Source organism: Cornus florida, unplaced genomic scaffold (genome assembly GCF_030987335.1).
Source record: "Cornus florida cultivar Cherokee Brave unplaced genomic scaffold, ASM3098733v1 CherokeeBrave_3.0.0_Hap2_Chr02, whole genome shotgun sequence".
Lineage (NCBI taxonomy): Eukaryota > Viridiplantae > Streptophyta > Magnoliopsida > Cornales > Cornaceae > Cornus > Cornus florida.
In genome coordinates this window covers 46,294,850-46,314,959 of record NW_026775572.1, presented here as the reverse complement: position 1 = coordinate 46,314,959, position 20,110 = coordinate 46,294,850, and the positions used below count along the sequence as shown (strand labels likewise).

The following is a 20,110-nucleotide window of genomic DNA, read 5'->3' as shown; positions in this document are numbered from 1 at the left end:
CCCTCCGGATGTGCCCTTGATTGGTGGATGAAATCAACTAAATTATTTGAAAGATTGATATGATATCTCTTTTTAGAAGAAAAGGTTCGGTGTTCGAATATATATGTTAGGAGCATATTGTCGATGTGCGTTCACTTAACTTTCACATCTGTTAGAAGCGTGTTATCAATGTGCTTTCGCTTAACTTTCACATCGGTTAGGAGCTTGTTGCCGATGTGTTTGTGTGTGTTTGCTTTAATTAACTTCCAGAGGGGACCAAAAAAAAAAAAAAAAAACTTTGCAAGCATTTGTGTATGGTACAAAGTTATAATTCCAAAACAATAAAAGGGATAGAAAGATTAGAAATGGCAAAAAAAAAATTGTCTTTTATCTCATGGCCCATTCTAGAGCTAAAACCAGTACTCTCACTGTATAGTAAATATAATTCAATTTGGATGATTGTTTTATTAAATCAAACTACCAAACATCTCTTTAAGTTTGAAAAAAAAAAAAAAAAAACAAAAACAAAACAAGTAAATGCAGAGAAACAAACTCGTCTATCCTCCACAAAAATCTTCAAAACCTCACTTTAAATTCAATATGATACTATGCTAATTTATACAATCTCACTGAAGTATGCGAAATCGCGAAACCGGTAATATCCCAAATTAGGCCATAATTAAGTCCAATTTAATTGTAATGTTGTTGCTCCAACCATGGCCAAAGTCCTGTTTGATCATCAATGCCACAGAACATGTTACAAAAGCTTTCTTCTTTGACTGTTTGATCAATTTTCTGGCACTGAAGGTCTGGTTTTGATGAGGTTTGAAAGAGTTGGGTCATAACAGTGGGCCTCATGGACAATGGGAATAGGGGTCTGCTGGTTGGATGGGTAGAGAGAGGACTGTCAATAGCTGGTGTCCTTGAGATGCCTAGCTTGATTTCTGAGCTGTTCTCACTTCTGTTACTGCTACAACCCTCAGTTTCTTTGTTGAGGTTGATTGCTTCAATTGGTTCTCTATTTTTCAGTGCCAATATCTGCATAAATTGAATTAAAAATAATAAATATATATAAATATATATATATATATATATATATATATATATATTATAGGCCTCAAATGGATCATAAAAATTCTCTATGGTCAATTGAGAATATGAAAATTTAATTGAAGAAGCAAACATTATGATGATACTTATGCTAGAGGTATATAAGGGGGCTAGCACAATTCACATTAGCCCTCATAGAATGTGGAAAGACTGTTTTCGTGATTTGAACCTGTAATATAGAGCTACTCACCGATGCACCAAGGTATATCTTGAGCTTAAACTATGAAGAAAAGGCCCAAAAATCAAAATCAAAAAATCAATAAAAACATAGGAAAATATGTTTTATCCATACCCACCACATGTTTAAGAGGTTTATTAACAAAAAAATAAAAAATTAAAGTCCTTGTTTGGTTCAACTTTCTAAGAATAATTTTCAATTCTCAAATAACCACAAAATGAAAACATTTGAAAATTCTCTTGTAGACAGTTTGTTGAAATTTTTATCTAAAAGCAGTTTAAAAAAAAAAAAAAAATTTCAATTCCAGAAAAAACTCTTTTCTATTTTCTAGAAACTGCAAGTTGTTTTCAAAGTTCTAAAAAAACTGAATCAAATTGGTTCAAAGCTCCCTTAAAATTTAAAATTCAAATTAAAAGTCAACACTAAGGAAGAAGCATGATGATTCTCCCAACTTATGAATCACAATCATCAACAGAAGAAGACCTTGTAAGAGGTTAACTAATAGTAAATATGTGTATACACACACATACACACATCTGCACAAGGTATAAGAAAAAATAGTATATGTAGGACTAGTTCATAAAGGTACATGCTGAACCAATAGAGAGAGCTAAATTTCCAATATATATATATACCTGTGCATGAAGATTTTGGTTCTGAGCTTGGAGGGCATCATTATCAGCTTTGATTGCATCAAACTGTCTCTTGAGGACTTGATAGTCTCTTTCCAATTGCTTGGTCTTCCACCTTGCCCTCCTGTTTTGGAACCAAATAGCAACCTGTCTTGGTTGCAGACCAAGAGCCCTAGCCAACTGCAATTTCCTCTCAGGCTCAAGCTTGTTACCCAACTCAAAGTTCTTTTCAAGTGTCTTCACTTGTTCCATGTTTAGCCTCCTGATCTTCTTCTCTCCAACCAATTGTGACCCATCATCAGACAAATCATCAATATCCCCATTATTAATATTAGTTTCTTCACAATTAACCTCAATTCCTGAAAATGACAAGGATCTCTTCCCTAGAAGTGAAGCAACACCTACACCAACATAAACATTTCAAATTCATTAAGAAAGAGAATATATAGTAGTATATATAACTATATATGTACACAATATATATATGTGGATATGTGTATGCATATATAGAAAGACAGATATAGAGAACCATGGAAGTTTTGAAATGAGCATGGTTGATGATTATCTTCAAGAGGGCTTTGTAGCATGAAATTGGAAGTGAAGAAGTCCATTCCAGAACCTATAGTTGTGCCACCAATCTAAAAAGCTGTGGCTAATCTTACTGTCAACTTCAGAGAGAGAGAGAGGTGTTTAACTTAGTATAAGAAAAGGAATAGAAAGACAATATCACAAAAATTTCTTTATTACATAATTGAAAGGAGATGCATTAGTTCCTGTGATGGATATATAACTTATATACCTTACAACTCAAAGGAAGAGTTTATTATACACACACATATAATTGTGTGTGTGAGTGGGGAAGGAGAGAGAGCTCTCTCTCTTTTAGTTTGTGTATGGAAGTGGGATTTTAATATCAATTTTAGTTTTTATTATTTAAAATAGCTACATGTTCTGTGGTTTCTTCTCAAAAGACAAATACTTCAATAATGCATATAGTTATAGCTATTTTCATAGTTTGCATTTATTTTTCCTTAAGCTGACAAAAGGGTTGTTTTTTCTACATGGACAGTTGTCACTGAATATAAATTTTAAGAAAGTAAGCAAACACTTGTGGGATGTATCTTATTTGATTCCTTTGCTAAAGGAGAGAGGGAGAGAGTTGATATTATATATGTGCTTGTTAATGAGAGAATTGGGTGACTTGAAGAGAAATATAAATGCCCATTATGATATATAAATTTTTTATTTTAGTACTTTTCGGATGGTTTTAAGAAATTTGAATTTCTAATATGTACTGGATAGTTTAGTACACATGATAAGAGTGGAAATCACCTTATTTTTACCACTAGTAATAATATTGACTCCATCTTATGTGAAGGTCTCTATTTAGTGTATAGGAGAGAATTCAATTTCGTTTTTGAAAAAAAGAAAAGAAAAAGGTAAACCTATTAATCAAATTAGAAAAAGTAGAGTTGGATGTGTCGTACCTTAGTTATGTAAAAGAAAGGTTGCTTAAGATAAAAGAGAAATGAGTTGGCTTGTATCTTTTGGCCCTAGAAGTTGTGTGTGTGTGTGAATGTGTGTGTGTGAGAGAGAGAACGAATCCAGGGATGGGTCCAATAAGGGGGGCAGGGGATGCCACCTAACCCACAAACAGGTATCGTGCACCAGGAAGAAGCCCTTTCCTATCAATTATCCCCTCAGAGAGAGAGAACGAGAGAGATTTGAAAAGCCCAAACACCCACTTCCTTAACCCTACCAAGCTGGTATTTTTGTCCTTGTGCCCCAATTAATGTCAATCTCCATCCCAAGGCTCCTCTCCTCCCTGTACTGCCACAACTCCTGAATGGCCTTAATTTAATTTGAAATGTCCTATCCTCCTCCCCCCTCTATCTCTTACCTCCTCCCTTGTATGTCACTCTTCCCTCTTTGTCCTTCGCTTTTAACAGTTAACCCACACTATAAGCAACATGTACATCCAAGGTTCACCCAAATTTTTCATCAAGAAATTAACTACTCATATTTTAATTCATATACTACATCCATCTCATATTAAAAGTCCACTTTCGACATGAGTCACAATTCTCGAAGTGGACTTTTAATATGAAACGGAGGGAGTAATAAATATTCTACCATCTCATGCGTAAGAAAGTATGCAATACAGCAGAGGTATTTATTATGTAGTATCCCCAACCCTCATTATTTGTCTCGAAATGTTTTTATTTCTCTATTATTAAAACAAAATGAGAGTTTTCATGGCTGTGCATTGACTACTTGTTGGTGGATTAGAGAGATTTATGGGATTTGTTTTATTTGTGGGTTGATATGATGATTGATGGTAATTTTTTTAGATCCCTGAATAAGAAGAAGAGTCCACATCTCTTTTTTTCAGTAAGTTCTAGTTGGTGAACCATGTAATATTCTTGCGTTATTCTTTCTTTTTCTTTAGTCTTTTCTATCGTATAGTATTCTACATACTGTCGGAGTTGGATCTTTTGATTTGATTTATTGTTGAGCAAGTTGTTGCGTCGTTTGTTATTTTCTACGCACCTCCACAAAAAAGTGCAATAACTTTCAAATCGTAACTGGAAATTACGAAATTCCGGCACACACTACTCTCTTTCACGCGTTACAAAAATCATCATTTACATAGATATTCTACCAAAACTTTTGATTCTACACCTCAAATTAAATGTTTGAATGTGACATCAGAAAAGAAGAAGTCATTGTATTGTATGTCAATATTTGGATGATGTGAATAAAACCATATAGACTACAATTTAGTGATGGTAATGTGAGACACCTTTCCGATGGTGTGAATCATAGTATGAAAACTATGCAATTCAGTGATTGTGATGTGAGGCAGCCTTAGAAAAAAGATTTACACCTTATGCTCTCAAAAAGTAATTACATTGAAGGGAGGTCATGGAGGAACATAGTATATAGTCGTCTAACATATCTTTCGATGAGGAAATATATAGTAATTGCATTGATTCTACAATGGGAATGCATCCTAATTCAAAGGGAAATGGGACCCACCAATTTTTTCTTTTTGCTAAGGACCCACCAATCTTTGTATTGGTGATGAAGGAAGTGTAGCTCCTACAATGTCCTGATTTTTATATTGGACCAAGACAAACTACTCTCAGGGAACCACATGACTTTATTAGTTGGTAGCTGGAAGTCTACCCCATTGCAATGGGGTGGATCCATGTTCTTAAACCCTATTGTGCTGCTACTGTTGTGTGTGTATATATATATATATATATATATAATTAATATAGAATAAAAGAGCTGAATCTTCTCCTCCACATGCCCTCAGAGCTCAAAATGGTCCCATGTGCAGCTCGCTCTCTCTCTCTCTCTCTCTCTCTCTCTCTCCATGATTATAATTGGTACAACACATGTTTATTATTTATGACGAAGTATTTTGACATGACACAAGGTATTTAGCGAAGCCACGTTTAGTTCAGTGGGCTAAACTCTTTTTGTTTCAGCTATATATTTTGATAATTATAATTTATAAAGATGCCTCATAGAGTTGTAATTTACCCTTGATCTACTCAATTCTGAATGAATGCAATTATTGTTTTATGATTATTTAATTTACTACTTATTAATTTATTCAAATTAAGTAGTAACCAACCTAGAGTGAAACCAATTTTTTTTTTTTTTTTTTTTTTTTTTTTTAACACACTATCTTTTAAAGAATTGTTTGTACCCAAGAGAATTCGAGGTCAAATGATTTACCCATTTCAACCAACCAACGTATCTTTATATGACACGGATTCGGATCCTCTCATGTAATGGAAATTACAAGACTTATAAGATGCCTTAAAATGTTAACGTTTGAAGACATAGTTGGCAGTCACTTGAAACTAATTAAGGCAGTATTTGCTCATTCTTTTAAATAACTTGTTTTGTTTTTAGAATATTAATCACAAGATGAAAACTAATTGAAAAAAATTAAAGGATTTTCAACAAACAATATGTGATTTATATATATTTTTTGATTCATGAGTGCATTTGTGTGGAGATATTAGTTCTTATTCAAATTAGATTTATACATATGGGTTTAAGTGTATAGTCTTACCAAGGTATATGTGTCTATAACTATGGTGGTTGGTGGAGAAGGAGATGGTGGTAGGAGGTTGCAAGGGGAAAAGTGATGGCCATCATTAAAGGGTGAGGTGTAAGAGGTGGAGATGGCCATGGTTAGAGCGCCGCGGGGGGGGGGGGGGGGGGGGGGGGGGGGAATAGAGTGATAGATATGGAAAGAGAAAGGAGAAAGGAGAAAGAAAATAAATATAATAATGGTAAGTTTATTATTTTTTGGAAGATTATAATAAATGTGAGTTAGTGTTCCTCAAAACGATATAGTTTTGAAGCACATGACAAAACCACATGACCTTCTCAACATGAGGGGATTAGGGATTGCAACAGGGTGGAGTTGGGGTGGGTTTGACTAAACCCTACTCCGTCCCGTTAGAAAATTCGTTATACCAACTCCACCCCAACTCTAGGACGGGTTTGTAATTGATATATCATCTCCGCTCCTACTTCGATAAACAAAGTTCCGACTATGCCCTATGTACTCTATTTAATTGCGGGACGGGGTGGGTTATGTCACTTTTGTTAGCCCAATGTGCTCAAATTGGGCTGATAAATAAGTTGACCAAGCTTTTAAATTACTAACCAGTAAATATTAATATATTAAGTAATACATCCAGCAAAGTTACATGATTCTTACAAATATTAAATATATATAAAAAAATTTAAAGGTACATATATAATTGGGGCGGGGTCGGGGCGGGTTCATCACTAAATCTGCCCCCGCCCCAAACCCACTTCGGGTTTTCAATTATATTACCATACGTGCCCCAAATCTATTTAAGAGGTTACCAAATCTGCCCCATTAGGGACAGGGTGGGCCGAAAACCGACGGATTGAAGGAAATTGCCATCCCTATAGAGGATCCAAGTCCGATATGACACATGTTTTAACTTGGAAAGATTAATATATTTAAGCGTTTAGAAAGAGTGAAAAAATTGGAGTCGTTTGGTAACATTTCCGTTTATGTGTTCCATATTTCTGTTGTCTAGTAACATTTCCATTTATGTGTTCCTTATTTCTTGTTTTTATTTCTAATAGTTCCTATTTATTTTGTAATTTTTTAAAAACATATTAGTGTTTGGTAACAATCATTTATTTCTTGAATTTTGTAAACAATAATTCATAAACATGTTTGGTAAATTTTATTTGGCTCGTAAAATAACAAGGACCAAACTGAGTTCTGGGATCCTAAGGTTTCTTGAATTTAAACAAGGCAGGAGGTAAATAAGGTGACTAATGAAGAATGAAAATGAGAAACTCATACTTCAAAACGTACCTCCAAAAAAAATACTTAACTCCCAATCTCTCTCTACCTGCCACTACTTATACTTATATGTATATTGGATTTTGAAAACTCCCATTGTGGAGGGCAAATTCCCTACTAATGAAGTCACGACAACTGTGAAAGAAGGAGCCCCAATCCCAGCACGACACATGTCAAAGTCAGGAAGTCCACCAACAAGTTGTTTTGACCCAAGGGAATGGGCCAAATGCACCAGAAAGCGACCAACCCAATTTATCCAACGTATTCGGCTAGTTTGCGATACTGCTTAAAAAAGCCTTGCGGGCCCAAAAAGAATCTGGCCCAAAGGACATGTATGGATAAGAAAAAGAAAAAAGAAAAGAAAAGAAAAAAAGACGTGAGAAAGAAATCATGCACCCTAAGAAAAGGGCCCAAAAGGGAACTCTAGTAGGGTTTCTTGTATATAATAAGAATAGCCCCTCAATAAAGGCAAGAACTTCTCCCTAAATCTCTCTCTCTTTGCAATCATCTTCTTATCATTTTCTTGATTACCATTTTTTAGTGTTGTTCACGATAACTCTATTTGGTTGTTTTCAGTCAACGAAATTTCTTGCACCTACACCCATAAATAAGCTAGATTACAAGGAGTAATAATTTGATAACGGGAATTGGAGTGAATCAGAGAGAAGGAAATAAGAGGCTAACAAAAGTTAGAGAGAGAGATAGTTAACGGGTTTGTACCAAAAGTCATGCCTCTTCGGTTTGTATCAATAGTCATGTTTACAGGATTTGTACAAATAGTCGATGCCTATTTGATTTGTACGAAAAGACATGTCATTTGTATTGAAATTAAAAGTCACTTCCTCTGCACCAAGAGTCATGCCCGGTTGCACTTGAATTTGCACCCTTGAATTCTATAAATAGGCCTGAATTCTATAAGTAGGGGTGGCTAAATTCAGATAAGATATGAACTTACATATTCTCTCATTCTCTCTATTCAGTCATCTTTATAACAGTTTTAACTGTGTGTTTAAGAGAATTCTTCAATATTGCTAACTGCACATTCCGGCTTTAAGGTGTTTTTCGCTATGAAACTCAATAGCAAACTCAATTAGAGTGTGGGCAAATAACACCTTAAGTAAAGTGGCTACACACCTCAAAGCCACAAAACATTTTTCCTTCTTCAATAATGTGTATTTATCTTAACATAGATGTTCTGGGGCTTTACTACATATACCTTTATAAGTTTTTTAAGTTTTTCCAATTAAAGTCTAGACATCATATACAAACCTCTAGGCTGTCATCCATTTGTTATCTTTCACTGCAAGAGATCGTGAGTGAGAGTGATGAAAGAAGTTTGGTCTCCGGTTAAGAGCTCGTGAAGAAAGAAGATGGGCCTTAGGCAAGGGTAGGATTTTAATTTAGGGGGGCGCAATGCAAAAAAAAAGGAGCAAAGGAGAAACAAATCATTGCAAAATAATATGCTAAATGAATAAGAAATATAAATATTGGACCAATATAAGAACTAAAATATTGTTTAGCAATATTTTCATTGTAGTTATACATCTTTGTATTTTGGAAACTATGCACGAAAATTACACTAATTGACTTCATAAATAAAAAAATTACATACCCTTGAAGTGCAAAAGGAATAATTTTAAGAAGTAGGAAAGAAAAAAGAAGAAGAATAAAAAGGAAAGAAAAATGAGAACTTTGAAAGGAAAAAAAAAAATAGAGTTTAATTGAAGAAAGGGAAATCAAAGGAATTTGAAGAGTAAAAGAAAAAAGAAAGAAAAATATATATAAGATAATTTTATAAATTAAAAATTTTAAGGGGGGAGGGGGGGCATTTGCCCTCCCTAGGCACACACTGGCTCTGCCCCTGGTCTCAAGTTAAGAGATCGTGAAAAGTGGAGCGAGTTAAGAAGTTGATGAGTGACAGATATAAAGGACAATGTCTATTATGTGCATAAATTGGAAATAAGTTGGGAACGGTGTTTTGGTGATAAACAAGTATAAACAATTTCTTCTTTTTTTTTTCTTCTAAAAATTGGACCTTTTAAGAACATATTTCCAAATTTTAAATATACAAATAAGATTACCAAACATATTTAAATGCGCATTTGTGTTTTTTTTGACATTTTGGAAATAAAAAACATGAAATAGAAACATTACTACAAGATTGATTTTTGAAAAAATAAAAAATAAAAAATAAGAGTGAAGCAATTAAGAAAGCACTCTCATCGCGAGTTCATCTCTTAATTTAACAGCTACAAGAGTGTAATAACCCAAATCCATTGGATCCGGATCATTAAACGAATCATTGTCTGATCCAAAATCATCCAAAGGTAATATAGTCCTTTCACGTTAAATTTATATATTAAAGTCCAAAAAGGATAAGATGGTAATTTGCCACAATTCAAATGTTTGAGACTCAAAGGGCATAATAGTCATTTACTCGAATCACATAATAAATAGGATAAAGTTCGGGGCAATATAGTCTTTTCTATAGTTAAAATCTAATTATTGTATTTTATTAGGCCTTATAATGTGTGACAATACACTTGAGATAGTGGTTAAGGGCAAAATGGTAAAATAAGCCATAAACATTCACTACACAGGAACCGGTCGATGTATGGGAGTTACTACCAAGATATCGGTCGATGTGTGGGAAATTCACGTCAACTGGTTCAGGTTATCCGGTCGACGTATGGGATTACACGTTGACTGGTTGGGTTATCCACACTCAAAATGCCACTGTCTGAAGAAAACCGGGATACACCAACTTTGATAACTAATCACCCAACACCACCTTACCCACGTACATATTTAAATACACCTAATACAATAACAACAACCACATTGTTAACGTAATTACAACACGTTACGTAAAATACACTAAATGATTTAGTGTGATTAAAACTTAATTACATTTCCCCAATGGTCATACACAAAATGAACCTAAATACATCACATGTTGCAAAATAATACATTTTGAGTCAACACGTTACAAATTTAGGCCCAGATACAAAAGAAGCAAAAAAAAGAAATTTTCCTACTCTAAGCTAAGGTTAGGGTGGATTGTCGTCCGGTACTTCTTTCCATATCCTGAAAAATGTTAAATATAAAGGGGTAAGCAAATTGCTCAATAGGTGGTACCTAAGACATAAGACAATAGGGAATGGGATCATACTAAGCCGGGGAAAATACATTATCAATTCTAAGTTCAACACAAGTAAATGTCGTGCCATGAATGCAATGTCATGCATGTCACTCCCCATTTTCAAACACATTCATCTCTTCACAAACTGTTAAAATAACTCACCCTTTGGTGACTCTGTAGCGACACGAGAGAAGGGTTGACTATTGTCCCTGATCCTTGGTACCTCCGCGGTGTCATCTGGGGCCCAAATAACTCAACAACGCTAGGGCAATCTCCCTAGTTCCCTTTAAGTTACATTAATTAATATACTGGCCCTTTGGTGACTCCGCGGCGACCGGGTTTTTCTTAAAACCATTTTATCAAATTTCTCCCCAAAATCCCCTTTCACTTTCATTTCAAATCATTTTGCCCATGCCATGAATGCATGCCATATATTTTTCTCATAATATGTGAATAAAGGAAATTCACACATCACAACTTAACATGTTCCTTTATAGCAATTTCAAGGAATGAATGAACACTATGGCATGGAAAGTAACACTTAGGCATATTTCTCATATAATATCATCAACTCATATAGGCATAGAATTTCTAATACAACAATTATATCATTTCCACGACAATTAGTTTAAATAAGGCATGTTTTTCATACAATTTAACAAATACACACATTTGCACACTTTATATACTCAATTAAATCATTTAAGAGAAAATCAATTCAAATTAATCATGCTTGACAACAATTAGAGTAGAAAAACTCCCAAAGGTGCAAGAAAGTGAGGATTAGAGACCCCTACCTCAATCTAAGCAAAAACCCCCAATTTGTGCCCTAGATTTCAAAAATCAAATAGTGCACCAACTAGAAATTGCTCTGATCAACTTGTAGATCTTGACGAGCTCTTCGAATTGCCGTAAACGACTTCTAAAAATACCAAGTTTTGAGGGAGAAATTAAGAATTGAATCTTGAAACCAAAAGAAAGAAAAAAGAAAAGTCTAGAATGGGAGAGAGAGAAACTTACGGGAGTGAGAGAGGAATAAGACCAAAATGTGGTCTCATGACCATTTAAAAAAATTGTGGGCGCCACCAAATTTCCTTTTATTTTTCCTTTTTCTTTTGTTTTCATTTTACACCACATGTAAATGTATACATTAAATAATTTCACAACTTTGCACAACACATTAAATAAAATGCATGTGACACAAATGGCCCGTACCAACATTCCCGTGCACGACAACATCGGTAGTGGGTCCCACACAGAACCATCCGGCCCGAAAACTGAAAAATGCTAAAATAATCACCTTTGCATTTTAAAGAGTCCTGAACTCAATGAAATGCTCCAAACAACTCACTGACACACCCGGCACACCCCACGGTGTTCGGCACACAAAACGAGGGAAGACAAAAATGCCCCTACAACGACAAAATTCCAAAAAAATGAAAAATGGTGAAAATCAGAAACATCACAATCTACCCTCCTTAAAAAGATTTTGTCCTCAAAATCTACCCTCCTTATGAAGAAGGTCCACAGCCACACACTCTCTAAAAACACCTCACAAAACATCTAGACTATGAACCCACAGACATTATTGCCTTTGATAGCGGATGTCACCAGGGAACCACGCACTACCACTACAGAAACCCAATGCAGTTGCCCATCTCTCACCTCATCGTAACATAAGACCAATTAGACCATACGCCTAACTCATAACGGACATCAGTTCACTCTACACTGCCACAAAAGGCTCCAAGGCTCGGAAGAAAGAAAAAAACAGTCACCAAACCACCAATTAAGACAACATCCAACCACAACTCATCATTCAAAGGACACACTAAATTATAATTATATACGTCTCTGTCAAACTAAGCACTCCCTATCCAACACGGAACTACACCATCACATAACCGCATCAACGACTACCAATCGCGTTATACGACGATCATTATATATATCAACCTCAAAATGACTAAACAACAATTCTCCCAACAACTGTATAAACATTTGTCACCAAATCAGTAAAGCACATTATCCTGTACCCAGGACACTAATCCTCAAAACAAGATATTTAACGATCAAATAATCGAACCACAACCTTTATCGAACACTTGGTCCTTCCTAGCACACCTCATCACCCGACACAACCATCTGAATCCACACTGTCACACCAACACGACGCACAGTACCATGCTCTCACTATTCCGAACAAGACATAACAATCATTGACCTTTGACTCGACATCGTGTTAAAGAGGGACTGATGCAGGAGAAATGGTTGGCCAGGCCATTCTCATCATCGATCCGGTCTCAACACAGATGTCGTTCCTGTCCTCAGGTCTAAACCTCAAACACAACCCCACACAATCCACAAAACAACCATGAAATCCACTCTCTAATTAATCCATCGCTCTACATAATCTCAACAACTATACAGTCACACACTACCTTTTAAAGTCCGATCATACCTCAATCACACAACCCATAACAAGTTAAAAGTAGTAAGACACCAAGTACTACAATCATCGACCTACGCATAAAGGTTCTTCGATTTCCTTACAGTACCTATACCAGGTAGATAACTCCATAACATCACTCGATTAAATTTTTACCTCGTCAAAATGAACAATGCGCTATCTCATGCATAAAACCTCAAAACCAAAGTCAATCATCCCATTATTCCTTAATGGAGTCCCACATTCACTTTCTCTAACTGCATAACATTCAACAATACCATTACCTGTCCTCAAAGCGCTACTAGAATCAAACATTAATAAAAACACCCGAACACATGACTTACCTCACACCACCTAATTATCCTCAACTGCTATTTACAACACATCCCCTAGCCATTACCATTAGTACCAAACACTGGAAACACAATCCCTATTCGGCAACCCATGCCTCATATTCCACTGATCAAAATCACTCACACAACAAGCACTGCAAAACCCAAAGACTCTATCTCCCTCCGTGGAAGTGAGTTGACTTTTTAACTAGGACCTCTACCGAAAAACTCTAACAGCACAATAACTACACACAAGTCCGTCCATCCACGAACACACGCAACTCCCAAATAGAGGACAAGACTCACGACAAACGACGTCCTTACCAGGACTAGAACAAACGGAAAGGGTAACGAAACCCGCTCTCACAAGAGACTGACAACTCACACCTGAATGCCCCTAACACCCTGTCACACACTACTCACCAATCGTCCAACCGTAGACACCCAATCTTACCTGAGATGAAATGAACTCCTTACACACAAGTAGAAAAACCAACTGGATACACATACAGAACTACAAACATAAACCTAGGCGACCTCGTCATTAACGGACAGTTATACATAGTCATCACCGGAACCTCGCAAATGTTATTCCGCAACACCCATGCTAACCAAAATTGAATCAGATAAGGGCATGAACGCTTACCACGTACCAACACTAGCAACAATCACTGTACGTTGGACACCACGTTCCATTCAACCTGGAACCTGTCACTCCTAAATGACAACTCTTATACCCTAAAATGACACTTTACCACCTATTCTATCTTTACCTTCGCATGCGACATTACCTCGATCTTCTTGCATACAAGACCCGCGACCTCTGTCATAGCGACCCATTATTAGTTAAAAGAAAAAAGGTGTCTATCTGGCAACATTGCCTTCACTGGTTCGAAAGACTCAATTATCCACAATCGCCTCAACTAGTGCACAATCATATCATCTACCTATCAGCACACAACAAACAACTTATAATCTCTAATCCATCCTCGGATCATACCTTAAACCGTCCTGCTCATCAGCACTAAACATCACACCATGACACTATAACACCTCCACTGTCACTCATTCCAACAACCGTTCAAACCTATTATCCCATCAGACCATCAAATCACTACTAAATGATTTTTCCTCGAATATCCTTGAGACAATATCATTGTAACAAAAGAACAAGCATTATTCTCGATACTCCTCATAATGATTACTGCATGCAACTAGAAAAGAACCTCAACACAGCAATACCATGCCGGTAAATCCTCAAAACAAAAATGAGCATAAAGCCCAGAAAACCTCATACTCCAGGTTCAACGTCATTACCTACCTTCTTCACTTTTTCCTTAAAACACTCTTGCCCTGACAAAATTAAATGGGGCAACCAACTAACCTAACGAATTAACCTCGTCCCAATCACTCCAATCATTAGCACTATCTCCTAATACACTAGACACAATCTGAACTACAACCCGAATCCACAGCTTTCAAATTCTAGAACATAATTCATTTGATAACACAATACTCACCAACTATCATTCCATCCACAAACAACCAAACACTCCAATGACCCCACACTACTTGCCTGTAATCCTGCCCTACACAACTAAAACTAACCACTATATCTCACCTTGAGACTCTTTAGGCAGCTGTATCAACCCAAAACCCCGCTCATCGACTGAGCTATGCAACTGACTCACCGAAAGTCGATTACCCTTAGCATACTCCTGCAGTTCTCCGAAATGGGATTGCCCCTCGATAAACTAATCTCTAAAATAGACTCTTACGAGACCACGAAATGATCCATATCAGTAATCGGTCCTACGTCACCCTAGACCTACAAGGTCCAATAAAACCCTACGATAGTCAGAACCAACACGCTCCCTGAGACCGTACTAAAAGACACACATCTACAACTTATAGACTACATTCATGACTTAAATAAACTCTATCACACCTACCATGATCGGTTCGATAAGAACCTCCGCACCAAACCGTGACCCAAGTCACTAACACCAACCTCCTATGGTCACACCAAAACCCTCACTGGCATACCCGACCTCTACTGTCACCAGAACCCACACACCAAAGCATGAAACTCACACACAACACAGTTACTATGCCCTAAAATACAACCCGTTTGAGGTTGTGTTTTAAGCACCGCACAAAATATAACAAGAAGATAAAAATAGCTACACAATAAATAGCTCAATCCACGAGTTAAAAGACCAACCCATCAGTTCGATAAGAACTGGTTCTCAACAATCCTGGAGTAATCGAGTTCCTCACCATCTCAGGTCAAACTCACACGACTATCCCCTGCGCGACCGCATAAACACATAAGAATACAGACATATATACATATACAAGGTGAATGAAACTTACAATACCATACGAAACATGTTTGTACCAACCGTGCTCACTATTTGTAACATCATCATTTTAAATAATACTGCACAAACCGTGCCTACCACTTGCCATTACCATAACCCTCATCCTTATCATCATAACAAGATTGGTATGCTTTCAATCATTATCATGGTAACAATATACATTTCTTTAAACATATAGGTATGTGATCACATAAGCAAATAAACGAGTAAACAAGTAAGCATGCTCTTTGAACAATTAAATACTTCAACACATAAGCACACAGTCATGCAACTCAACTTTCCCATACAATCCTAAGCAGGCTTCTACCCGTCGTCCTTATGGTATTCGAACCATTATTCTGATACAAAATCTGTAACGACCCAAATCCACTGGATCCGGATCATAAACGGGTCCTTGCCTGACCCAAAATCATCCAAAGGTAATACAGTCCTCTCACGTTAAATTTATATATTAAAGTCGAAAAGGACAAGATGGTAATTTACCACAATTCAAATGTTTGAGACTCAAAGGGCATAATAGTCATTTACTCGAATCACATAATAAATAGGATAAAGTCCGGGGCAATATAGTCTTTTTTATGGTTAAAATATAATTATTGTATTTTATTGGGCCTTATAATGTCTGATAATAGACTTGAGATAGTGGTTAAGGGCAAAATGGTAAAATAAGCCACAAACATTCACTACATAGGAACCGGTCGATGTATGGGAGGCTACACGTCGACTGGTTAAAGACGTGTATAGTGGAAAAGCTCACTGCCAAGATACCGATCGACGTGTGAGAAATTCACGTCGACTGGTTCAAGTTATCCGGTCGACGTATGGGATTTCATGTCAACTGGTTGGGTTGTCCACACTCAAAATGCCACTGTATGAAGGAAACCAGGATACGCCAACTTTGATAACCAATCACTCAACACCACCTTACCCACATACATATTTAAATACATTTCAACACCTAATACAATAACAACAACCATATTGTTAACGTAATTTACAACACGTTACGTAAAATACACTAAAGGATTTAGTGTGATTAGAACTTAATTACATTTCCCCAATGGCCATACACAAAATGAACCTAAATACATCATATGTTGCAAAATAATACATTTTGAGTCAACACTTACAAAATTAGGCCTAAATACAAAAGATAGCAAAAAGAGACATTTTCCTACTCCAAGCTAAGGCTAGGGTGGATTGTCGTCCGCTACTTCATTTCCGTGTCCTGAAAAATGTTAAATATAAAGGGGTAAGCAAATTGCTCAATAGGTGATACCTAAGACACACCTCTTGTAGCCCCGTGAATCCAAACAATGAATATGACAATAGGGAACGGGATCATGCTAAGTTGGGAAAAATACATTATAAATTCCAAGTTCAACACAAGTAAATGTCGTGCCATGAATGTAATGTCATGCATGTCACTCCTCATTTTCAAACACATCCATCTTCACAAACTGTTAAAATAACCCGCCCTTTGGTGACTCCGCAGTAACACGAGAGAAGGGTTGGCTACTGTCCCTGACTCTTGGTACCCCCGCTTCGTCATTTGGGGCCCAGATAGCTCAACTACGCTAGGGCAATCTCCCTAGTTCCCTCTAGGTTACATTAACACACCGGCCCTTTGGTGACTCCGTGGCGACCGAGTTTTTCTAATAACCATTTTATCAAATTTCTCCCCAAAATCCCCTTTCACTTTCATTTCAAATCATTTTGCCCATTTTCATGCCCTATATCATGAATACATGCCATATATTTTTCCCATAATATGAGAATAAAAGAAATTCACACATCACAACTTAACATGTTCCTTCATAGCAATTTCAAGGAAATACTGAACATTATGGCATGGAAATTAACACTTAGTCATACTTCTCACATAATATCATCGACTCATATAGGCATAGAATTTCTAATACAACAATTATATCATTTCCACGGCAATCAATTTAAATAAGGCGTGCTTTTCATACAATTTAACAAATACACATATTTGCACACTTTATATACTCAATTAAATCATTTAAGAGAAAATCAATTCAAATTAATCATGCTTGACAACAATTAAAGTAGAAAAACTCACAAAGGTGCAAGAAATTGAGGATTAGAGACCCCTACGTCAATCTAAGCAAAAAACCCCCAATTTGTGCCCTAGATTTCGAAAATCAAAGAGTGCACCAACTAGAAATTGCTCCGATCAACTTGTAGATTTTGACGAGCTCTTCAAATTGCCGCAACGGCTTCCAAAAATACCAAGTATTGAGGGAGAAATTAAGAATTGAATCTTGAAACCAAAAGAAAGAAAAAAGAAAAATCTAGAATGGGAGAGAGAGAGACTTACGGGAGTGAGAGAGGAATGAGACCAAAGTGTGGTCTCATGACCATTTAAAAAAATTGTTGGCCCCACCAAATTTCATTTTATTTTTCCTTTTTCTTTTGTTTTCATTTTACACCACATGTAAATGTATACATTAAATAATTTTACAGCCTTGCACAACACATTAAATAAAATGCATGTGACACAAATGGACCCTACCAACACTTCCGTGCACGACCACACCAGTAGCAGGTTCCACACGGAACCGTTCAGCCCGAAAAACTAAAATAATCACATTTGCATTTCAAAAAGTCCTGAACTCAATGAAATGCTCCAAACAACTCACTAACACACCCGGCACACCCCATGGTCTCCGGCACGTAAAACGAGAAAAGACAAAAATGCCCTTACAACGACAAAATTCCAGAAAAATGGAAAATGGTGAAAGTCGGAAACATCACAAAGAGAGTGATTATCACAATCACAGATAATAATGTATTCTTCATTAGAAAATTGTCAATGGACTTAAATTATTAATTTTTTTTCTTTTTTTAAAAAAAAATTATTATTTCCATTACTAATTACTAATGGTGGTGAGAGTTCCTTTAAATAAGATGACTTAAAGGGAGGCAACAATTTGGTTTTTCAACATAAATCATCTTTGAAGTTGGTCCTTGTTGGGTTTTTGTGTCTCAGATTCCTAAAGGATTTTGTTTTGAAGAAGTTTAACTTAGATGAACTTTCTCTGTTAGGAGTTCTGAAGGGTCTGATCGGTTGGACTTTTGCGAATCGGACTTGCCTAATATGGCTTTGCTAAAACCTGCAGACTTGTAGGGTAAGTCCTTTTTTGTAATTAATAAAGTTGTCTCTATATGATTTTTAGAATTGTGGTTGATATAGTAACTTCTTGTTAGACAAGGTATAGAATCCTTATTCAATAAGGAATGTGTTGAAGACTCCATATTTAAAGGTGGAGTTGAGTGGACAAAGTAGAGAGAAGAAAAAAGGGATTGAGTGGGTAAGGAGAAAAGATAATGGGTGAGTGTAAATAGATATAGCCTCAATGGAAATGGGTTTGTTCTTTGCTAAAAATCAATAGCAGGTTAGCTCTAAGCCTAGTAAGGTTGTGTAACGACCCGAACCCAGGGGTCCGAATCATCACACGGCTTTTTATCTGGACCGGAGGTCAACTATGGGCAAAATTGTCATTATACGTTATGTGATGTCTTGGAAGCCACATTAGTGCCATATTGATACACTGTGATGACACTTGAATGAATAAAACTTATTACCATACTTAAAATTCAATTTGGAAGTCCCAAGGTCACAAAGGTAAAAAGGTCAAATGACATCACCGTGGTAAAAATGACCAAAGTGAAGTACCAAATAGGTCTACATAGGGCATACAAAACATAAGGGAACCTCCCATAGAGTTCTAATCCCAAAAGAAATGGCCTAACATATGGAAAACATGTTTAGTCTTCACTAAAATGGAAAGATCATTTTGATGTGATCTGTTTAGACACAAGAACGACTCAATTCGGAGTTAAAACGAAGGAGATATCATTATTTGAAGTCGGAGTGACAAAGCTGAGATGGAGTCAGGGGTTATGAGCGCTTGTGAATTGAGTTGCGAGTGCTCGAGGTTAACCCCCAGCGTACTGCCCATATGTGGAGCGCTCGTCCCTTGTCCATGGAGCACTCAAAGGGCACCAGAATGCCCTAAAAACCCTTTTTATGGTACCTAAGACCATGGGGACCTCCTTGCTATCAACCACGACCACAAACTAAGTCTAAAACTGTGATACCCCTCGACTCTGAGACATGGGTTGATGAGGCCCAAGCCCAAACCCGAGGGAATATCAAACAATTAAAGTATTTAACAAGCATGGAATACAAAATGAATTAAGAATAAAGAATAAAAGGTGACAGAATACTAAGTAATAAACCTCATTAATTAATCCAATAATAAACCTCCAATAACAAAATCCTCTGATGCGAGTAATTAATTAAAATTACAACTTGGTAAATCCATCATGTGGACCCCTAATCCAAAATCCAACTGAAATAAAATAATATCCAAACTAAAACATAAAGAAGGAAATCCTACGTTAAGACGGAGGAGTGAATAGATCGTCTCTGCTTAGCACGAACAATCTCTGAGTCTGGAACTGACGAACATCTTAAAAATAATGGTGGGTCAGGCT

At 36.4% G+C, this 20,110-nt stretch overlaps 1 protein-coding gene across 1 annotated transcript; it reads right to left on the bottom strand.

Moving 5' to 3' along the window:
- Positions 1-412: 412 nt before the first annotated feature.
- Positions 413-3,009, bottom strand: LOC132294878 (homeobox-leucine zipper protein ATHB-13-like). The gene is made up of 3 exons (XM_059792890.1): positions 2,429-3,009; positions 1,903-2,300; positions 413-1,017 (listed from the first exon to the last, which is right to left on the bottom strand). Exons 1-3 carry the CDS (start codon positions 2,508-2,510, stop codon positions 670-672), a joined length of 828 nt encoding a protein of 275 aa, XP_059648873.1. The 5' UTR covers positions 2,511-3,009; the 3' UTR covers positions 413-669.
- Positions 3,010-20,110: the final 17,101 nt, after the last annotated feature.

Coding starts and splice junctions, on each gene's coding strand:
- LOC132294878 (XM_059792890.1), bottom strand. CDS start 2,510: ATGGACTTCTTCACTTCCAATTTCATGCTACAAAGCCCTCTTGAAGAT. Junction 2,301..2,428: donor CTCATTTCAAAACTTCCATG/GTTCTCTATATC, acceptor ATGTTGGTGTAG/GTGTTGCTTCACTTCTAGGG. Junction 1,018..1,902: donor ACCAAAATCTTCATGCACAG/GTATATATATAT, acceptor CAATTTATGCAG/ATATTGGCACTGAAAAATAG.